Source organism: Heteronotia binoei, chromosome 4, assembly GCF_032191835.1.
Source record: "Heteronotia binoei isolate CCM8104 ecotype False Entrance Well chromosome 4, APGP_CSIRO_Hbin_v1, whole genome shotgun sequence".
In the NCBI taxonomy this organism is placed as follows: Eukaryota; Metazoa; Chordata; class Lepidosauria; order Squamata; family Gekkonidae; genus Heteronotia; species Heteronotia binoei.
In genome coordinates this window covers 41,165,868-41,181,122 of record NC_083226.1, presented here as the reverse complement: position 1 = coordinate 41,181,122, position 15,255 = coordinate 41,165,868, and the positions used below count along the sequence as shown (strand labels likewise).

General features: G+C 44.8%; 1 protein-coding gene across 1 annotated transcript in view; it reads right to left on the bottom strand.

Moving 5' to 3' along the window:
- Positions 1 to 10,313: 10,313 nt before the first annotated feature.
- Positions 10,314 to 15,255, bottom strand: part of RIGI (RNA sensor RIG-I) — a 43,598-nt gene continuing 38,656 nt past the window's right edge. The window contains exons 16-18 of the mRNA XM_060237175.1: positions 12,950 to 13,101; positions 12,559 to 12,705; positions 10,314 to 10,840 (exon numbers count right to left, since the gene is read on the bottom strand). Of these exons, the coding sequence (XP_060093158.1) occupies positions 10,541 to 10,840; positions 12,559 to 12,705; positions 12,950 to 13,101 (599 nt within the window). The 3' untranslated portion in view covers positions 10,314 to 10,540. The remainder of the gene's footprint in view (positions 10,841 to 12,558; positions 12,706 to 12,949; positions 13,102 to 15,255) is intronic.

The window sequence follows — 15,255 nt, the reverse complement described above, 5'->3', positions numbered from 1 at the left end:
AGTGAGATAATACTGTGAAAAGACAAACTAGGGGGAAGCCTTGAGCATCCTGTTTTGATGTTGTACATGCCAGGAACATCTTTTCAATGTTATCCAACTTTTGGAACAGGGTATACCAGTTCAGCCCCTTCCCCTCCTTTATACCATGGCTGAGCAGCTCGGTGCTCAGGAAAAAAAGACAGAGGTTACAATAGCACATTGGCTAATTACCAACTCTCAGATTGACTCACTCCGAAGAGTTGGTGTGTCAGTGCTATCCTAGTATCCCTAGAGGGGTGTCGAACTCATTTGTTATGAGGGCCAGATCTGACATAAATGAGACCTTGTCAGGCCAGGCCATGTGTGTACCTATTTAAGATTAGGTAGCAGAGATATAAACTTTATAAAGGACACAGATAAATACAATTAAATATATTTTTAAAAAAATTAAAACATGCTTAAGATGTTAACACATGTTGGTCTTAAAGGTGCTTTTTTGTATCTCTCCCATGGGATCCAGGGAACTGGGCAAAGGAAACTCTGGCTCTTTCTTCCCCAGGGGACTGAGGAGGGGGAGGAGCCTCAGCTAATAGGAAGAAGAGGCTTGGCTCAGTAGCTCTGCTGTGCAATTAAGAGAGCCTGGCAAAGAAGCTCTGCCTTTCCTCATTCCTCCCCAAGGGAGGAGCCTCAGCCAATGGAGAAAACAGAGGGTTTGCTCTGTAGCTCCTATATAATCGAGTAAGCCTTGAAAGGCAAACTGTGATGCAGAAGGAAGCAAGAGATAGGGAGAAGGAAGCAGATGACAGCCGGTTGCTCGGGGGGCTGATAGGAGCCCTCCAGGGGCTTGATTTGGCCCCAGGCCATATGTTTGACACCTCTGCCTTAGAATTTCCAGTGTGTTGTTCCTTTTAAATTCACAATGTTTGCAATGAGGTTGCCTGCAATAAGGATCAGATAATTGGATGTAAAAAAAAAGAGGCGGGGGCAATATTGTGAAGCCACTTGTGGGGGGGGTTCCCCCTCAGTTTGCAGTTCAAGCACTTTTCTGGCCTCTTGTGCAGTTGATGGTTCTGTTAGGTCAATCAGTATAATCTCCAGAGCTTTAGAACCCTGCCTCTTGATTATTAATGGTCTACCAATTTCTTTTTTATATAATTTAGGTACCTTTGCAGAGAAATTCAAGGAAATCTTGGGAGGAGAGGGGCTTCTATAGTGGTTTTGAGAGGGCCCTGTGTGAAGACGCCTTGGCAATGAAACCATTCCCAAAATTAATGATGGAATGTTTGGGGAGTAAAATAAAAGCATTAAACTAAAAAAACCTGAAGGTTGCTAGAAAAAATATAATATTTTAAGTCAGTGTAATGCAAGGAGTAAATTTAGGTCATTTATGTCATTTATTTCTCTAATTACAGATCATTTGTTTCTCCAATTAAAGTGATATATATCTAACACAAATCTGCAATGGTCTGGATCAGAACATTATGAGCTTTCCCTTAGTCCTTCATTGGATTACTATTTGGGATTTGAGCAGAAAGATAATTTTTTCATAAATTTTATTTAGAGTGTCTGCAATGAGAAAAGTTGGTGAAGCCAACAGACTCAATACTGAGTCCCCATCTGTAGATATCCCAGACTGCTGGGTCATATTCTGCAGATCACCCAAGTTAGAGAATCATTTAAGAGATTCTGAACACTATCTGTATTTACATCATTTGGTAAGAGAAGATGGTCTGTGACAGGTTGTAAAGCTTCAAAAATATGTTTTGAGTTGCCGTGACCTGGATAGCCTAGGCAAGCCCAATCTCATCAGATCTCGGAAACTAAGTAGGGTCTATTCTAGAAGTTATTTGGATGAGAGACCTCCTTGAAGTACCAGCAGTCAGGAGGATGGGCAGTATGCCTCTCTGAATATCCTCTAGGCCACCAGAGGTTGCCATGACTTCCAGGTACACACACACACACACAAAAATTATGATTGAGTTTAAGGGGGGCATAAGATAATCAAAGGCACAATTACATTTACAATTAATAATTATATTTTCTTTAGTGGGGAGGGGAGTCTTTTAAGTTGTACAATAGTTGTACTCTAAAACAAGTCCTACCTAATTAATACTTGTGCTTCTCAGATACCTGGTGCTACATCCAGCCACAGCTAGGTAACAAAGACCTTTGTCTTAATTATATTGGGACTGGTTGTATTAAATTGATCTCTGGCGTGTCCTAGAATTGTTCCAGCACTAATCTCCAAAATAAGATATAAAATCAGTCCTATAATTAGTTGCTCAGATCACTAATATATGGCACCAATCCCTTACCAAGTTGAATCACCCCATTACAAATATTTTAGCCTCTCTGATCCTTATAGAGTGGCTCTGAGTCCTCTATTAAGACTATATACATTACCTAATTATTAAAAGTTATTGTTAAAATTAGAGCTTTAAAATCACCATCCCTTCCAGTGGAGTAATTAACAACAGCAAATGTCTACACCTGTCTCAACCTTGGAACAATTTTTTTAAAAAATTAAAAACGGAATGGAATAAAAAGCCTTATCACCACAAATTGCACTAAACAAAGTCCCCACATTCTAAACAGCTCAAAGCTGTCCCTTGTTGCTAGATTCTCTTACTTTCTAATTTCCTGGCTTTTCACAGCTTCAGCTGTTTTAGCTCTTGTTCTTTCACCAAGTTAGGAAGGTGGATCAAAGTAGATAAGGGGGGAATAGAAGAGCTAAGTGATAATGAACTGACAATCAGAACTCCCTCAAAAGGGAGGGACGGTGGCTCAGTGGTAGAGCATCTGCTTGGGAAGCAGAAGGTCCCAGGTTCAATCCCTGGCATCTCCAAAAAACGGAAGATTGGAAGCTCTTACCGTGAAGCTTCCTTCTCGGTGGTCCTGGAGTGGGACGGTCCGAAACTGTTGGGAGTAGGCTCCTCCTCCGGAAACAGGGTCGTTGATCGCTTGATCCGGCCTGGGGGAGGGGCCGCTCCGTTGGAAACTCTCCAGTCCATAGAAAAGCCATGCTCCCCCATCGGCATACATCTATAAAAGAAACTCTGCAGAATGGTAATAAACCACACAGAGACCATAATGATGCAACGCCATCTTAAGAACTGCAAACGGCAGAAGTAACCGTAACCAAACAGACACTTCCGCTACCAGTGCCCCAGTACCTTCCACAACCAGCTCCCACAGCTATTCGCCTAGAGCAAGGTACAACACCGGGTGGGATGGACCGTCCCACTCCAGGACCACCGAGAAGGAAGCTTCACGGTAAGAGCTTCCAATCTTCCGTTCTCCGGTGGTCCCTGGTAGTGGGACGGTCCGAAACTGTTGGGACATACAAAAGCAATATGTACCCCGGGCGGGAACCACTACATTCAACGTATAACCTGTTGTAGCACCCTGCGGCCAAAAGCCGCTTCAGCAGAGGCCCACCTATCCACCTTATAATGCCTGGTGAAGAATGAGGGGAACTCCAGGTGGCTGCCCTACAAATGCCTTCCAGGGACAAGAAGGACTTGTACACTGCAGATGTGGCCGCTCCTCGTAAAGAGTGAGCCATAATTCCTCCTGGGGGCTCCAACCCTGACGCAGTGTATGCTGCAGAAATACATTGCCCCAACCATCTGCTCAGAGTCGAAGAAGTAACTGATTTTCCCAATGAGGGAGAATTAAAGGAAACAAACAAGGACTCTGACCTTCTAAAGTCCTTGGTTCTATTAATATAAAAACTCAAGGCACGCTTAACAACTAACCGAGCCAATCTTTCTCTTTCTCGTGCTTGGGATTAGGACAGAATGAGGGTAAAACCACGTCCTGAGACCGGTGAAAAACTGAATTCACTTTAGGGATAAAGGTCGGATCAGGTCTCAACACTATCCTGTCCTCATGAAAGATACAAAGGTCTTTATCCACGGACAGAGCCTGCAACTCGGATACCCTGCGGGCAGATGTAATCCCAACCAAAACAGTGTCTTAAGGGTAAGATCCTTCAGGCTACAAGTAGCCATGGGCTCGAAAGGTGCATGACACAACGCCTTCAGCACCACGTTTAACTTTCAGGTAGGAAACCTATGTGCAGTAGGGGGATTCAACAGGGACACCCCCCTCAAAAAACGCTTAACATGCGGATACTGGAAGACACCAAGGCTTCTCCGTCGACAGCCGCATGAGGTCCTGAAACCACCCCCTTCTCGGCCAGAAGGGAGCAACCAGAATCAACTCCGCTGTCTGCTGTAGAATCTTGTGAACCAACCGGGGAATCAGTTGTAGTGGCGGAAAGGCGTACAGAAGACCGTCCGGCCAGTCGCAGTTGAGAGCATCTACGCCCCCCGCCTGATCGTCTTTTTGTTTGGCAAAAAACTGCCGCACTTGACGATTGTCCGCAGTTGCAAACAAGTCCACAGCCACTCTGCCGTATCTGCGTTGAAGAGACTGGAACACCGCCTTGTCCAGTGACCATTCCGTCTGATCCAGCCGTTCTCTGCTGAGCCAGTCTGCCAGCCCATTGTCCTTTCCGGCTACGTGAACCGCCTTCATGGATAACAGATACTTCTCTGCCCACTCCAGTAAGCTGTTGACCTCGCTGCACAGTTTCCTGACTCTGGTCCCGCCTTGACGGTTGACATAAGCTTTGGCCGTCACGTTGTCTGTTTTCACCAACACGTGACTCTCCTGCAACGCCGTCTGAAAACGTAACAACCCCAGACGAATCGCCCTCAGCTCCAGCAGGTTGATGCTCTGTTGGGACTCCATCTGGGACCACTGACCTTGAATCATCATCCCCTGAGAATGCGCCCCCCAGCCCGAGAGGCTGGAGTCTGTAGTTACCACTATCCTCTGTGGCTCCTTCATAGCCACTCCTTGTGGAAAACAGGATGGTACCAGCCACCACTGGAGTTGCGTCCGCAGCTCCGGTGGAAGGAACACTAGCCTGTGCAGCTTGCGAGCTATCACATGCTAAAAAGGGATCAGGAAGCATTGTAGGGGCCGTAGATGGAAACGCGCCGAAGACAGTACATCCTGGCCAGACACCAGAACCCCCAAAAGCTTTGCTAGAGTCATCACAGGGACCCGAAGCAGAGACAGAACCTCCTCCAACAAGGATCTGAGGTTCACCTGTCGTGCTTCCGACAAAAACACTCTGTGCCTCCGAGTATCGATCAGAACACCCAGATGCACTATCTCTTGTGTCGGAGTAAGGTTGCTCTTTGTCCTGTTGACCACGAAACCATGGTCCTGCAGTATTTGAATAGCCCGATTGGTGTCCTCCAAGCTCTGCTGGAAGGAAGGGGCCCTGAGCAAGAGGCCGTCCAGATACGGATGAAGAGCCAAGCCCCCATCCGTAAATGAACAACCAACGCCACCAGGATCTTGGTGAAACCTCGTGGGGAAGACTTCAGCCCAAAAGGCAAGGCCCCGGTACTGGAAGTGCCTCCCGTCGTACGTGAACCTGAGGAACCGTCTGTGGTTTGGTCGAATGGGACCGTGCAAATACGCCTCGGACAGATCGATGGTCGTCAGGTATTCTTGTTCCTGAACCGCCAATAGAATGGAACGCAACGTCTCCATCCGAAACTTTTTGGTCTTCACAAATCGATTTACCCATTTTTAAGTCTAGAATGGCCTGGACATCGCCATTCTTCTTTGGCACCAGAAATAAAATGGAATACACCCCTTGACCCCTCTGAGTCGTAGGTACGGGTTCTATAGCTCTTATGTCCAATAGATGCTGGATGGCACCCAACATCTGCTGGTGCGTGGTCGGGTCTTGCTTCCTCGGGACTGCACGAAACCTCCGACGTGGAAAAAATTCCAGCTCTAATGCATAGCCCTTGGATACCGTGTCGATCACCCATTGGTCTGAAACCGTCACGCTCCATTGGTTTGCAAAAAACTGAAGGCGCCTCCCGATAGGAAGTAGCTCCGGCCTTATGGCATAGTCATTGTGACCCTCCCTTTTTGGAGTCACTTTTTTTTTTGCTTCCCTTGTCGCCTCGGCTAGAAAAGGGTTTAGCATCCCGACTGCGGGACTGCCACTTCCCTCGGAAAGGCTTAAAGGCCGAAGGCCGGGAGAATTTTTTGAAGTCCCGAACGGGCTGGAAGGGCTTTTCAGACTTAAAATCCTTCCTCTTAGAAGGCAAGACTTTCTTCTTGTCCTTCCCCTCAATAAGGAAGCGTTCCAGTTCGTCCCCAAAGAGGCTAACGCCTTTGAATGGTACAGCTGCCAGTCTAGCCTGTGCAGCTGCAACTGCATCCCAAGTCCGCAGCCAAACGTTCCTGCGCGCTGCCACACTGCAAGCCACTGCCCTTGCGGACAACTGCATCGCGTCTAGGGTCGCATCTGCAATAAACGCTGTGCCCAAAGCTATCTTCTTGAGCTCATCTTTGAACTCCTTTGGCGCATCACTATCTGCTGAGGCCAAATTGGATGCCCAGGTATACACTGCGCGTGCAAACAGCGATCCCGCTGAAGACGCTCGAAAGGACCAGGCCGAAGCCTCAAAGTTCTTTCGTAGTGCCTGCCCTGTCCGTCTATCGCAGGCATCCTTGGGTAGCCCATCCACATCCATGGGGAGCACAGATGTGGATAATAAACTATTTACAGGATCGTCCACTACAGGCAAATTTCAGTCGTTTAGTAGCCTCTGGACTCAACCCATACAGTTTGGAAAACAGATGTGGTTAGATTTAGGCTTGGCCGGGTGTTCCCACTCCGCCTTGATAAGACTAAAAAAGGGAGCAGGCAAGGGCACCCCGGTCTGAGAAACCCCCACTTTGGGCATCATCTTCCCTAAGCCTGCAGGCAAGTCAGGGTCCAATTCTGCCTTTTCTCTGGGTGAGGCAGCAAAGTCCAGTTCCCTAAGGACCTTAGGAAGGAGTTTAGAATAATATTCCACTGGAAAAAACCCCAGACTGCACAGAAGGAGTAGCATCCGACTCTGGGGTGAAGTTGCATCACGATGATTTCCTGGGAGACCTTTTACGGGGTGGTTTGCCATTGCCTTCCCCAGTCATCTACACTTCCCCCCCCCCCAGCAAGCTGGGTACTCATTTTACCGACCTCGGAAGGATGGAAGGCTGAGTCAACCTTGAGTCAGCTACTTGAACCCAGCTTCCGCTGGGATCGAACTCAGGTCATGAGCAGAGAGCTTGGACTGCAGTACTGCAGCTTTACCACTCTGCGCCACGGGGCTCTCTCTTCATCAGAGAGTTCCCCTTCCTCCTTTGCAGAGGAGTCTACTGAAGAGTCAGCCTCCTCTTCCTCCTGAGAACTATCACAAGGAGAGTCAAGGCTCATGTCTGTAGGGGCAGTGGCAAAGTCTAGAACTGCGTGTCTCTTCCTTTCCTGGGAAGGGGCAGGCGCAGTAGAGCCTCGGGCAGGAGCAAACTCCTTGCTCAGTTCTCTTTTTAACCAAGCAAGCAAGTTAAACTTGGCATCCTCTCCAGATAAATCCGGTTCAGAATCCTCTCGATCTTTTTCAGAAGCGGATCCAGAGTACTTTGGAATGGAGAAATCACTGGGTGAGCCTGTCTCACTAGTCTGTCCCCGTCCGTCAGCCATCTCAGCTACTACCGAAGGCTGAACGAAAGTGAAAAGGGGAGAGGGAAAAACCTCTGTTACCAGGCTAAATGCCTGAAATGGCGACCCCCTGCTGCGCGGTAAAAAACCCCGCCCCCCAGGCCACTAAAAAGCACGCCTGAAATGGAGAGACCTGCTACGACATAAGCCTTCCCGCACCCCATTCAGGGGGGAGGGGGGGAATCTAGGAAACTGCCGTAAGCTACCGGGTGGGCTTCCCACATTCCATCGGAGCCCGTCCCAAGTAAACAACAGTCCGCACGTCACAAAGAGCTTCCCGCTCTCTTTCCGGCAGCTTACCACCTCCTCTTGAGTAGACCCGTTGTCTGAGGGAGCTGCTCTCAGCCGCGCTGGACCTCGGTCGTCTGCTCTACGCCTGACGGCACTGCGTGAGACCGCAAGCCTGGACTTGCCGCTCTCCCCCTCCCGCCTCAACAGGCTTCAGGAGGGGAGCCTCGCTCTCCGCGGCAGTCCCCGGCTGAACCGCCTTTGTTAGGTAAAAACCCAACGCTGGCGGTAAACAGCTCTGCCCGCCGCGGCTGCGGCCGAAGAACTGAATGGCAGAGACTTTCTCACAAGGAGACCTCGTCTACGGATCAATGTGCTCCGCGCACAGCGAACACGTCCTGTCTCATAACAGGGCCGTTTTGGACTGGAGAGTTTCCAACGGAGCGGCCCCTCCCCCAGGCCGGATCAAGCGATCAACGACCCTGTTTCCGGAGGAGGAGCCTACTCCCAACAGTTTTGGACCGTCCCACTACCAGGGACCACCGGAGAAGGGTCCAGACAAATAGGTGTGAAAACCTCAGCTTGAGACCCTGGAGAGCCGCTGCCAGTCTGAGAAGACAATACTGACTACCAACATGACAGGCTAGATGACCATTGCTAAAACTGATTTTGGCAGGCAAAAGCCCCCCTACATATACCTTTTTAAATTATCAAAGCAGTTTATTGAAATCAAAAAACAAATACAGTATAGTCCTTGACCATATCTTCAGCATCCTTACTTAAACAATTAGGAAGGACAATCAGACAATATTAGGGTTTGTAGAATCTTTTGGGATCAAGTGCCGTCTTCTACTGGAGAAAGTTTTCCTTCCAGACGTTTCGTTCTCAGCTGTGGAGAACATCCTCAGTGGCGTTGCAGCCGGAGCAGGCGCTCAGACCTTCGAAAGTCTGAGCGCCTGCTCCGGCTGCAACGCCACTGAGGATGTTCTCCGCAGCTGAGAACGAAACGTCTGGAAGGAAAACTTTCTCCAGTAGAAGACGGCACTTGATCCCAAAAGATTCTACAAACCCTAATGAGGTTACCAGCCGTGAAAACCTGAAATCTTTGATAATCAGACAATAGATAATCTTTGATAATCATCCAAACAACACAACTTCACAACTAGCAGCATGAGTTAGAAAATAATACAGTAACCACATTTTAACATCATCCATTACATTAGATTAATAATATCATAATATCTGCTGGGGATATATGACCACGCAAGTTCCGAATTAGCAAAAGAAAATTCAAGAAAAGGCAACCACTTGTAAAATGGAGAAGTGTCACCATTCGAATCAGAGGGATATTTCAGGCTATCCACAATCTTATCCACTGCATATACCTCCCATATTTTTGCGTACCAAACTTTTAAAGGAGGGGAATTAGAATATCTCCAAAACTGAGCTAAAACCAGTTTGGCTGCAGCCAGTAAAAATGATATTAGGGCTTTACTTACTTACATATACCTTGAAAATAACAATTAGAGCATTTCAAGCATTAGGCACCAAAAGCATTTCCCCCCCCCCCGCCCCGCCCCACAGTTCATTCCCAGACATCCCCTTGGATACAGGTGCAAGCAAATTTCTGTGAACTAGACTCCCCGACCTTGAAGCGTCTAGCACAGGGTGATAGTGGGTACATGATAGTTACAATACAGAGCGCAATTGATAGCAGGCATATCTGAGAGCCGGTTATTATAGGGCAAGTTAGCCAGTCAAAGTACTGGGGTTCAAAAGGTTACAGGTTACAAGACCCCTCAAGGCAAGAGCGCCTCTTGACACCCGGATCCTCCTCTTTCCCCTTCTTTAAGATGAGTTCAACATTTGCCCCCCTCCAATCTTTCAGCACCTCACCTGTTCTCCAAAAATTCTCAAAAATAATGGCCAGAGGCTCAGAAATTACATTCACAAGTTCTTTTAGTACCCTAGGATACAATTCATCTGGGCCCAAGGACTTCATTTCATTTAAAGAAGCTAGGTGTTTATATACTACCCCTATGCTGATCCTAGACTGCAACTCCCTTCCCACATCATATATTCTGTTTTTGCCATGTTGAGCACTGTTTCCCTTAGAAGAGAAGACTGAAGAAAAAGTAGGAATTGAGCAGTTGTGCCCTCTCTTCATCACGTGTTTCACTTTCCTGTCCTCAGAATGGGCCTATCATGTCTTTGCTCTTTTTCTTACTTTGTACATAAGAACTCTTTTTTGTTGTTGTTTCTAGCATCTCTCGCTAGCCTAAGCTCATACTGAGCTTTAGCTTTCCTAAAACCCTCCAAGAAAAAAGCACAGCCTAATAACATTCTTATCACACCAGAACCACACTGTAAGTCCATCATCTTACTATAATGCAACATGATAATCAATGCAAACAGTAATAACCAGTTTCCTATACACTCTTATTATCAAACCACACTGACAAAAATGAAACATACAAAACAGTAATAATCCCAGACCCATATGGACAGGTACAAATCACAGTTTTTCTTTGATTCTTTTATTCTATGTGGCAACAGTACAATGGCTGTACAGGAGCATTTCTGATGCATTGTCATCCCAGAAACTGAGTGTTCAACCACTAAAACAAGTTTAAAACCAACTTCAGAAGTATCATTCTATGGCAATGAAATTCATTCCCTATGTTATTTATATCTAGATTCCTTTCATAAGAATAAACACAGATACCACCAGCTGGCCAGTTCTGTATTTCATCTGGACATTTCTTCAATGGCAAATGCTTTCATTGCAAAATCAACATCTTTCCACTTTCGGAAAAGATGCTGTGTCCCAGACACCACATCTTGCACTATAAAACTTTCCACTTTGATGATGGGTAGGTCATCTAAGGTCATGTATCTCACAGTAATGCCCCAATCATGTTGGCATTTTTCATCACTACAGTATAGCTTGCATCGTTTCTCAAAGTTGCTGTAGCATCTTGCCTTCTCATGAGGCCTTGTTATATAGAGCTGCCTGAAGTTCTCATTTATGACAGTGTGGTGGGCTCCCTGGAATACAAACAGCAGCATTCAATGTCAAAATTCCAAAGACTTGAGAAAGAGTTCACATAATTAACCAGCACTAAAAAATGCCAAAGCAAATACCATAACTGAACATAAATAACAACGCAGTGTGCATTATATAACTGTCAAAAACTATATAGAGAAATAAAGTCTTGCATAAAGTACATATAGGACAGAAGGGTCCTGTATGCTTGTACAATCAATGTAAAAGGTTTTTAACAGCCCTAAAAGGTACTCCTGTAAAACTTTGAGGGTTGCTGAATTCAGAGTTTATTGAATTGTTTATGAAGCTTTTGAGCTGAAAAGTTCTATATAGGATAACACATGTATCAATATATTCATTGAGGAAATGTCAAACAAAATTCTTGTCTTTGGCCTGCCTGTGAGGCATCTGCTCTACATGCAAGAGATGTTGCATTATGCATTTTATGCAGAACTTGCTCTGCATGCATGACTTGTAGTCTGTTTTGTATGTTTTGCATGCACGATTTGCTTGGTTCTTGCATGTAGTTTTTTACTTCATTATATAAACACAGTAGTGAATTGTTATTTTTTTTTTCTATTACAGTGCGTGCTTTGGCATTTTTTTGTTTTGTTAGCTTACACTGCACTTCCTTCTTTATCCATATATTTATGCATGGATCAGACATACACACTCATCATTTTATGATTACACTGTCAAGTGAGGTTATGCCAGGAGGAATGAGCTATCACAAACATTAAAAATACACAGAACTGTCATTGGCTTAAATGTAGTGCTTCTCTCAAGTTAAGACACCCATTGCATTGCCAGTAATCAAACCATGTTCAGTACACATGGGAACCCTCCTCTTCTTTCTCCCAATTCCCATCTTTCCTTTTGGTATGTTAAAAGCTAGTTTAACTCTTAATTTTCATGTTTTGAGTGTGATTTAAACGTATTTCTCCAAACTCTGAAAGATAGTATTTACTGCACCAAGTTAACCTTTCTCCATGGTGAGCAAATTCCACAACTTGCCACTAGAGGTGCATTTGTAAGGAATAGCCTCACTGTGCTAAGACAAGTCTTTTCCCTGTCCAATGTCACTGTGTTAATTAGCCTTTCCATCCGTCTTTATGATATATATATTACCTTAGCAAAATGCTCACACTTGAGACACTGAATGTGAGCACTGCTCCCAATCAGAGCCCAATCCAGATTGCCAAGTACCGATATACCATCCTGTGCATGTATTTACTACACCTGATCAGAAATCCAAGGAGACATGCCCATGATAATGAAAAAAATGCACTTGTTTTTTAAGAGGATTAAAGAAGGTAGCTTGGACAGTTCTGCATTTCAACCAGACATTTCTACAATGTAAAATCTTTTCACTGGAAAATCAGCATATTTGGATGTAAGGTGTTCACTCTGGGACACCAATTTTTTTCTAGTATTATTATTATTCCATCCAGAATGCTCTTGCCTCTCTAGCAAAAGATTCCAGATGTATAAAAGCTTGCTTTTGCACTACAGATAGTGGATTGGAGTATATTTTTGCATCATTTTCCCAACTTTTGCCTGTCTTACTGTGGAATTTGTTTATTCTAAAATGAAACCTAAAAATAGTCTAAGTGCCTACTCTCACTTTTAAAATCAGCATTAGAAAATGAATGTACCCCACACACACACCCCAAAACCATATCCACAGAGCCATTTTCAAATTCCAGCTCTGTAGGCTTACCTCAATTACCCTGATGTCCTCCGAGTCACAAGCAAACTTTTTGCATTTTCTGCACAACAGCTTTCGACTGCCTGCCTTTGCCTTTTGTGGGGATTCTTTTTTCTTGGAATCTTGCTTCTGCTTTAGTCTCATTTGCAAGTCATTTATCTTTTTTTAAAGTGAAAGACAAAATAAAAACTCAAGATACTTTTGGATTATACTCTTTGTGGCACAGAACTACTTGAATGCAAGGAGGGATCAGCTGACATACAAACACAAGAATTAGCAAGCAGACTCATTCCACCTGCATTTGGGCCTATTACCTAGTTTCTTGGCCACTGAGCTACGAAACCTCCCTTCATGGGCCAATTGATCATTTCAAAGGGGGGAAAAAGCTGGAAAGGCGATTCACCTTCTGTGCTAATGTAGCTTCATCCCACTTCTGCAGCTTCTCAATAGCTTTGTTCATCAACTCCTCCTTCAACATGTTGTTTTTCTCTGTCTCAGCCCGGTCCCTTTTGCTAGTCACAAGGATGCACTTGCTGTCTTTTGCCCTGCCACGGCCTACAGGTGGTAACGCACATAAACAAGTTCAAAACATAGCAAAAGAGGAGGAAAAACTCTGACTGATGTTTGAATGACAGAACAGCCACCTTCAGAGTAGCACAGACACAATGTCACTTAATGCATAAATGTGAGCATGACATTTTGAGATGGGGATGGTGAAACCCACTTTTCTGCCCTGTGACATTCTAAAGGGGACAACAAACAGAGCCAGTGTGCACAGCGGTTAGAGCAGGGGTGTCCAACATGTAGCCAGAGCAAGGCTCAAATCTAGCTTCCCAAGCAACTTCCTTCTCCGGGGCTGGTGCTGCAGCTGCAACATAGCTTGCTTTTTACCAGTTCCCTCAGTGGCTCTTTGCTTCCTCCCTCATACACACACACACACTCACAGAGCACTACGGTTGCTTCCAGTGAGAGAGATACAAAGGCAAGTCAGAAAGTCAGTCAGTCAGTCTCTCTCTCTCTCACACACACACACCCCTTCTGCTTCCTTCTACACAGCAAGGGACCAGGAGGAAAGAGAAAACAAAGTTGGAGTCCCCTGATGGCAGCTTCAAGACCCACAATGTGGTATTCCAGGTATGAGCTTTTGCGTGCAAGCACACTTCTTTGGAGGGAGGGTGAATTCTCCTGACAAGAACAATGTACACTGAAGAAATTATTTTGTCTTATTCTGAAAAGTTATTAGATTTTTTTTTTTAAAAAAAAATATTTGTTTTCTCTGTTCTTATCCGGATTTATTTTCTTTCAAAAAGACCCTGATTAGGAATTAGAATACCTGGACTGGTCTTTATACCTTGAAGAGTGGAATGATTTCAAACGCCAAATGATAATAGCACACATTGGTAATGAGACAGGAAAACTAGCTCTTAATTCAGTCCAGGAGGATACATTGTATTCTTGATCTTCGTTATCAATTGCAATTCAGCAGTCTCTCTTCCTAAACTCCCTTTGAAATTTCTTTGTAAGAGCACTGCTACTCTTACATCAGCAACTGAATGTTATTTATTTAGTATTATTATTTAGTAAATTTATATTCTGCCCTGCCCACAAATGGGCTCAAGGCGGATTACAACAACAAGACATTAAAAATCAATTAAAAATATGTTGAAACAAGTAGAAACCTGGTTCAGAGGTGGAGACAGAAGGGTATAAATTTAGAACAATATCCCACTGGCCACTAATAAATGTCATATTTCAAGTGGGTCTTTTCAAAGGAGGCCAGTTTAGTTTAGTTTAATTTAGATGCCTGCTGCCTCACCAAAGGCCTGGCAGAACAGCTCATCTTGCAGGCCCTGCAAAAATGTAGCAAATTGTGGTTTCTGATGTCAGATTTATGTCCATTTATTCTTTGTATCCTCATGGATTGAATCCTCCTGGATTGAATTGAGACCTAGGTTTTCTGTCTCAATACTGGTATCTCCACGCCAATATCCCTCTGCATATCACACCTAATCCAATGAAGTCTACTATTGTCATTCAACTGCTATTGCCATTCGACATCTGAAATCTCCTTTAAGTTTTTATCTCCAGTACCTCATGTAGCATTTTATTACATGCATGGCTGGCCCAACAAAGTGACATTTATGTTAGATCCGGCCCTCATAACAAATGAGTTCAATACCTCTGACTTAAGAGTGTCAGACTAGGATCTGGAAGACCCAGGCAGAAATCCTCTGTCTGCCACAGTAGTTACCTCAGAGACCTTGGACCAGTCACACACACTCAGCCTGACCTGCCTCACCTCACAGGGTTGCTGTTGAGAGGATAAAGCGCTTTGAGTCCCCATTGGTGAGAAAGGCAGCAGATAAAGGAAGTAAATAATCTAATAATAAACATAAAAATAAAAAAATCTAATTATTATTATAGTACAACAAACAACAGCATGATCTCCTCTATTTCCTCTCCATGACAGCAATCCTGAAAGGTTGATTAGGCTGAGATAAAGTGACTGGTACAAAACCATCCAGCAACCTAACATGGAAGAGTAGGAATCTGAACTGGTTCTCTCAGATTCTAGCCCACATTACTCCACACTGACACATAGGGTGTGTGTAAGCCTATTTTTGTCCCCACCTCCAGAGTAGCAATTATACTAACAATTCACATTGTATCAATTACAATGTATAAATCACTGTATCCAATAAGTAAATG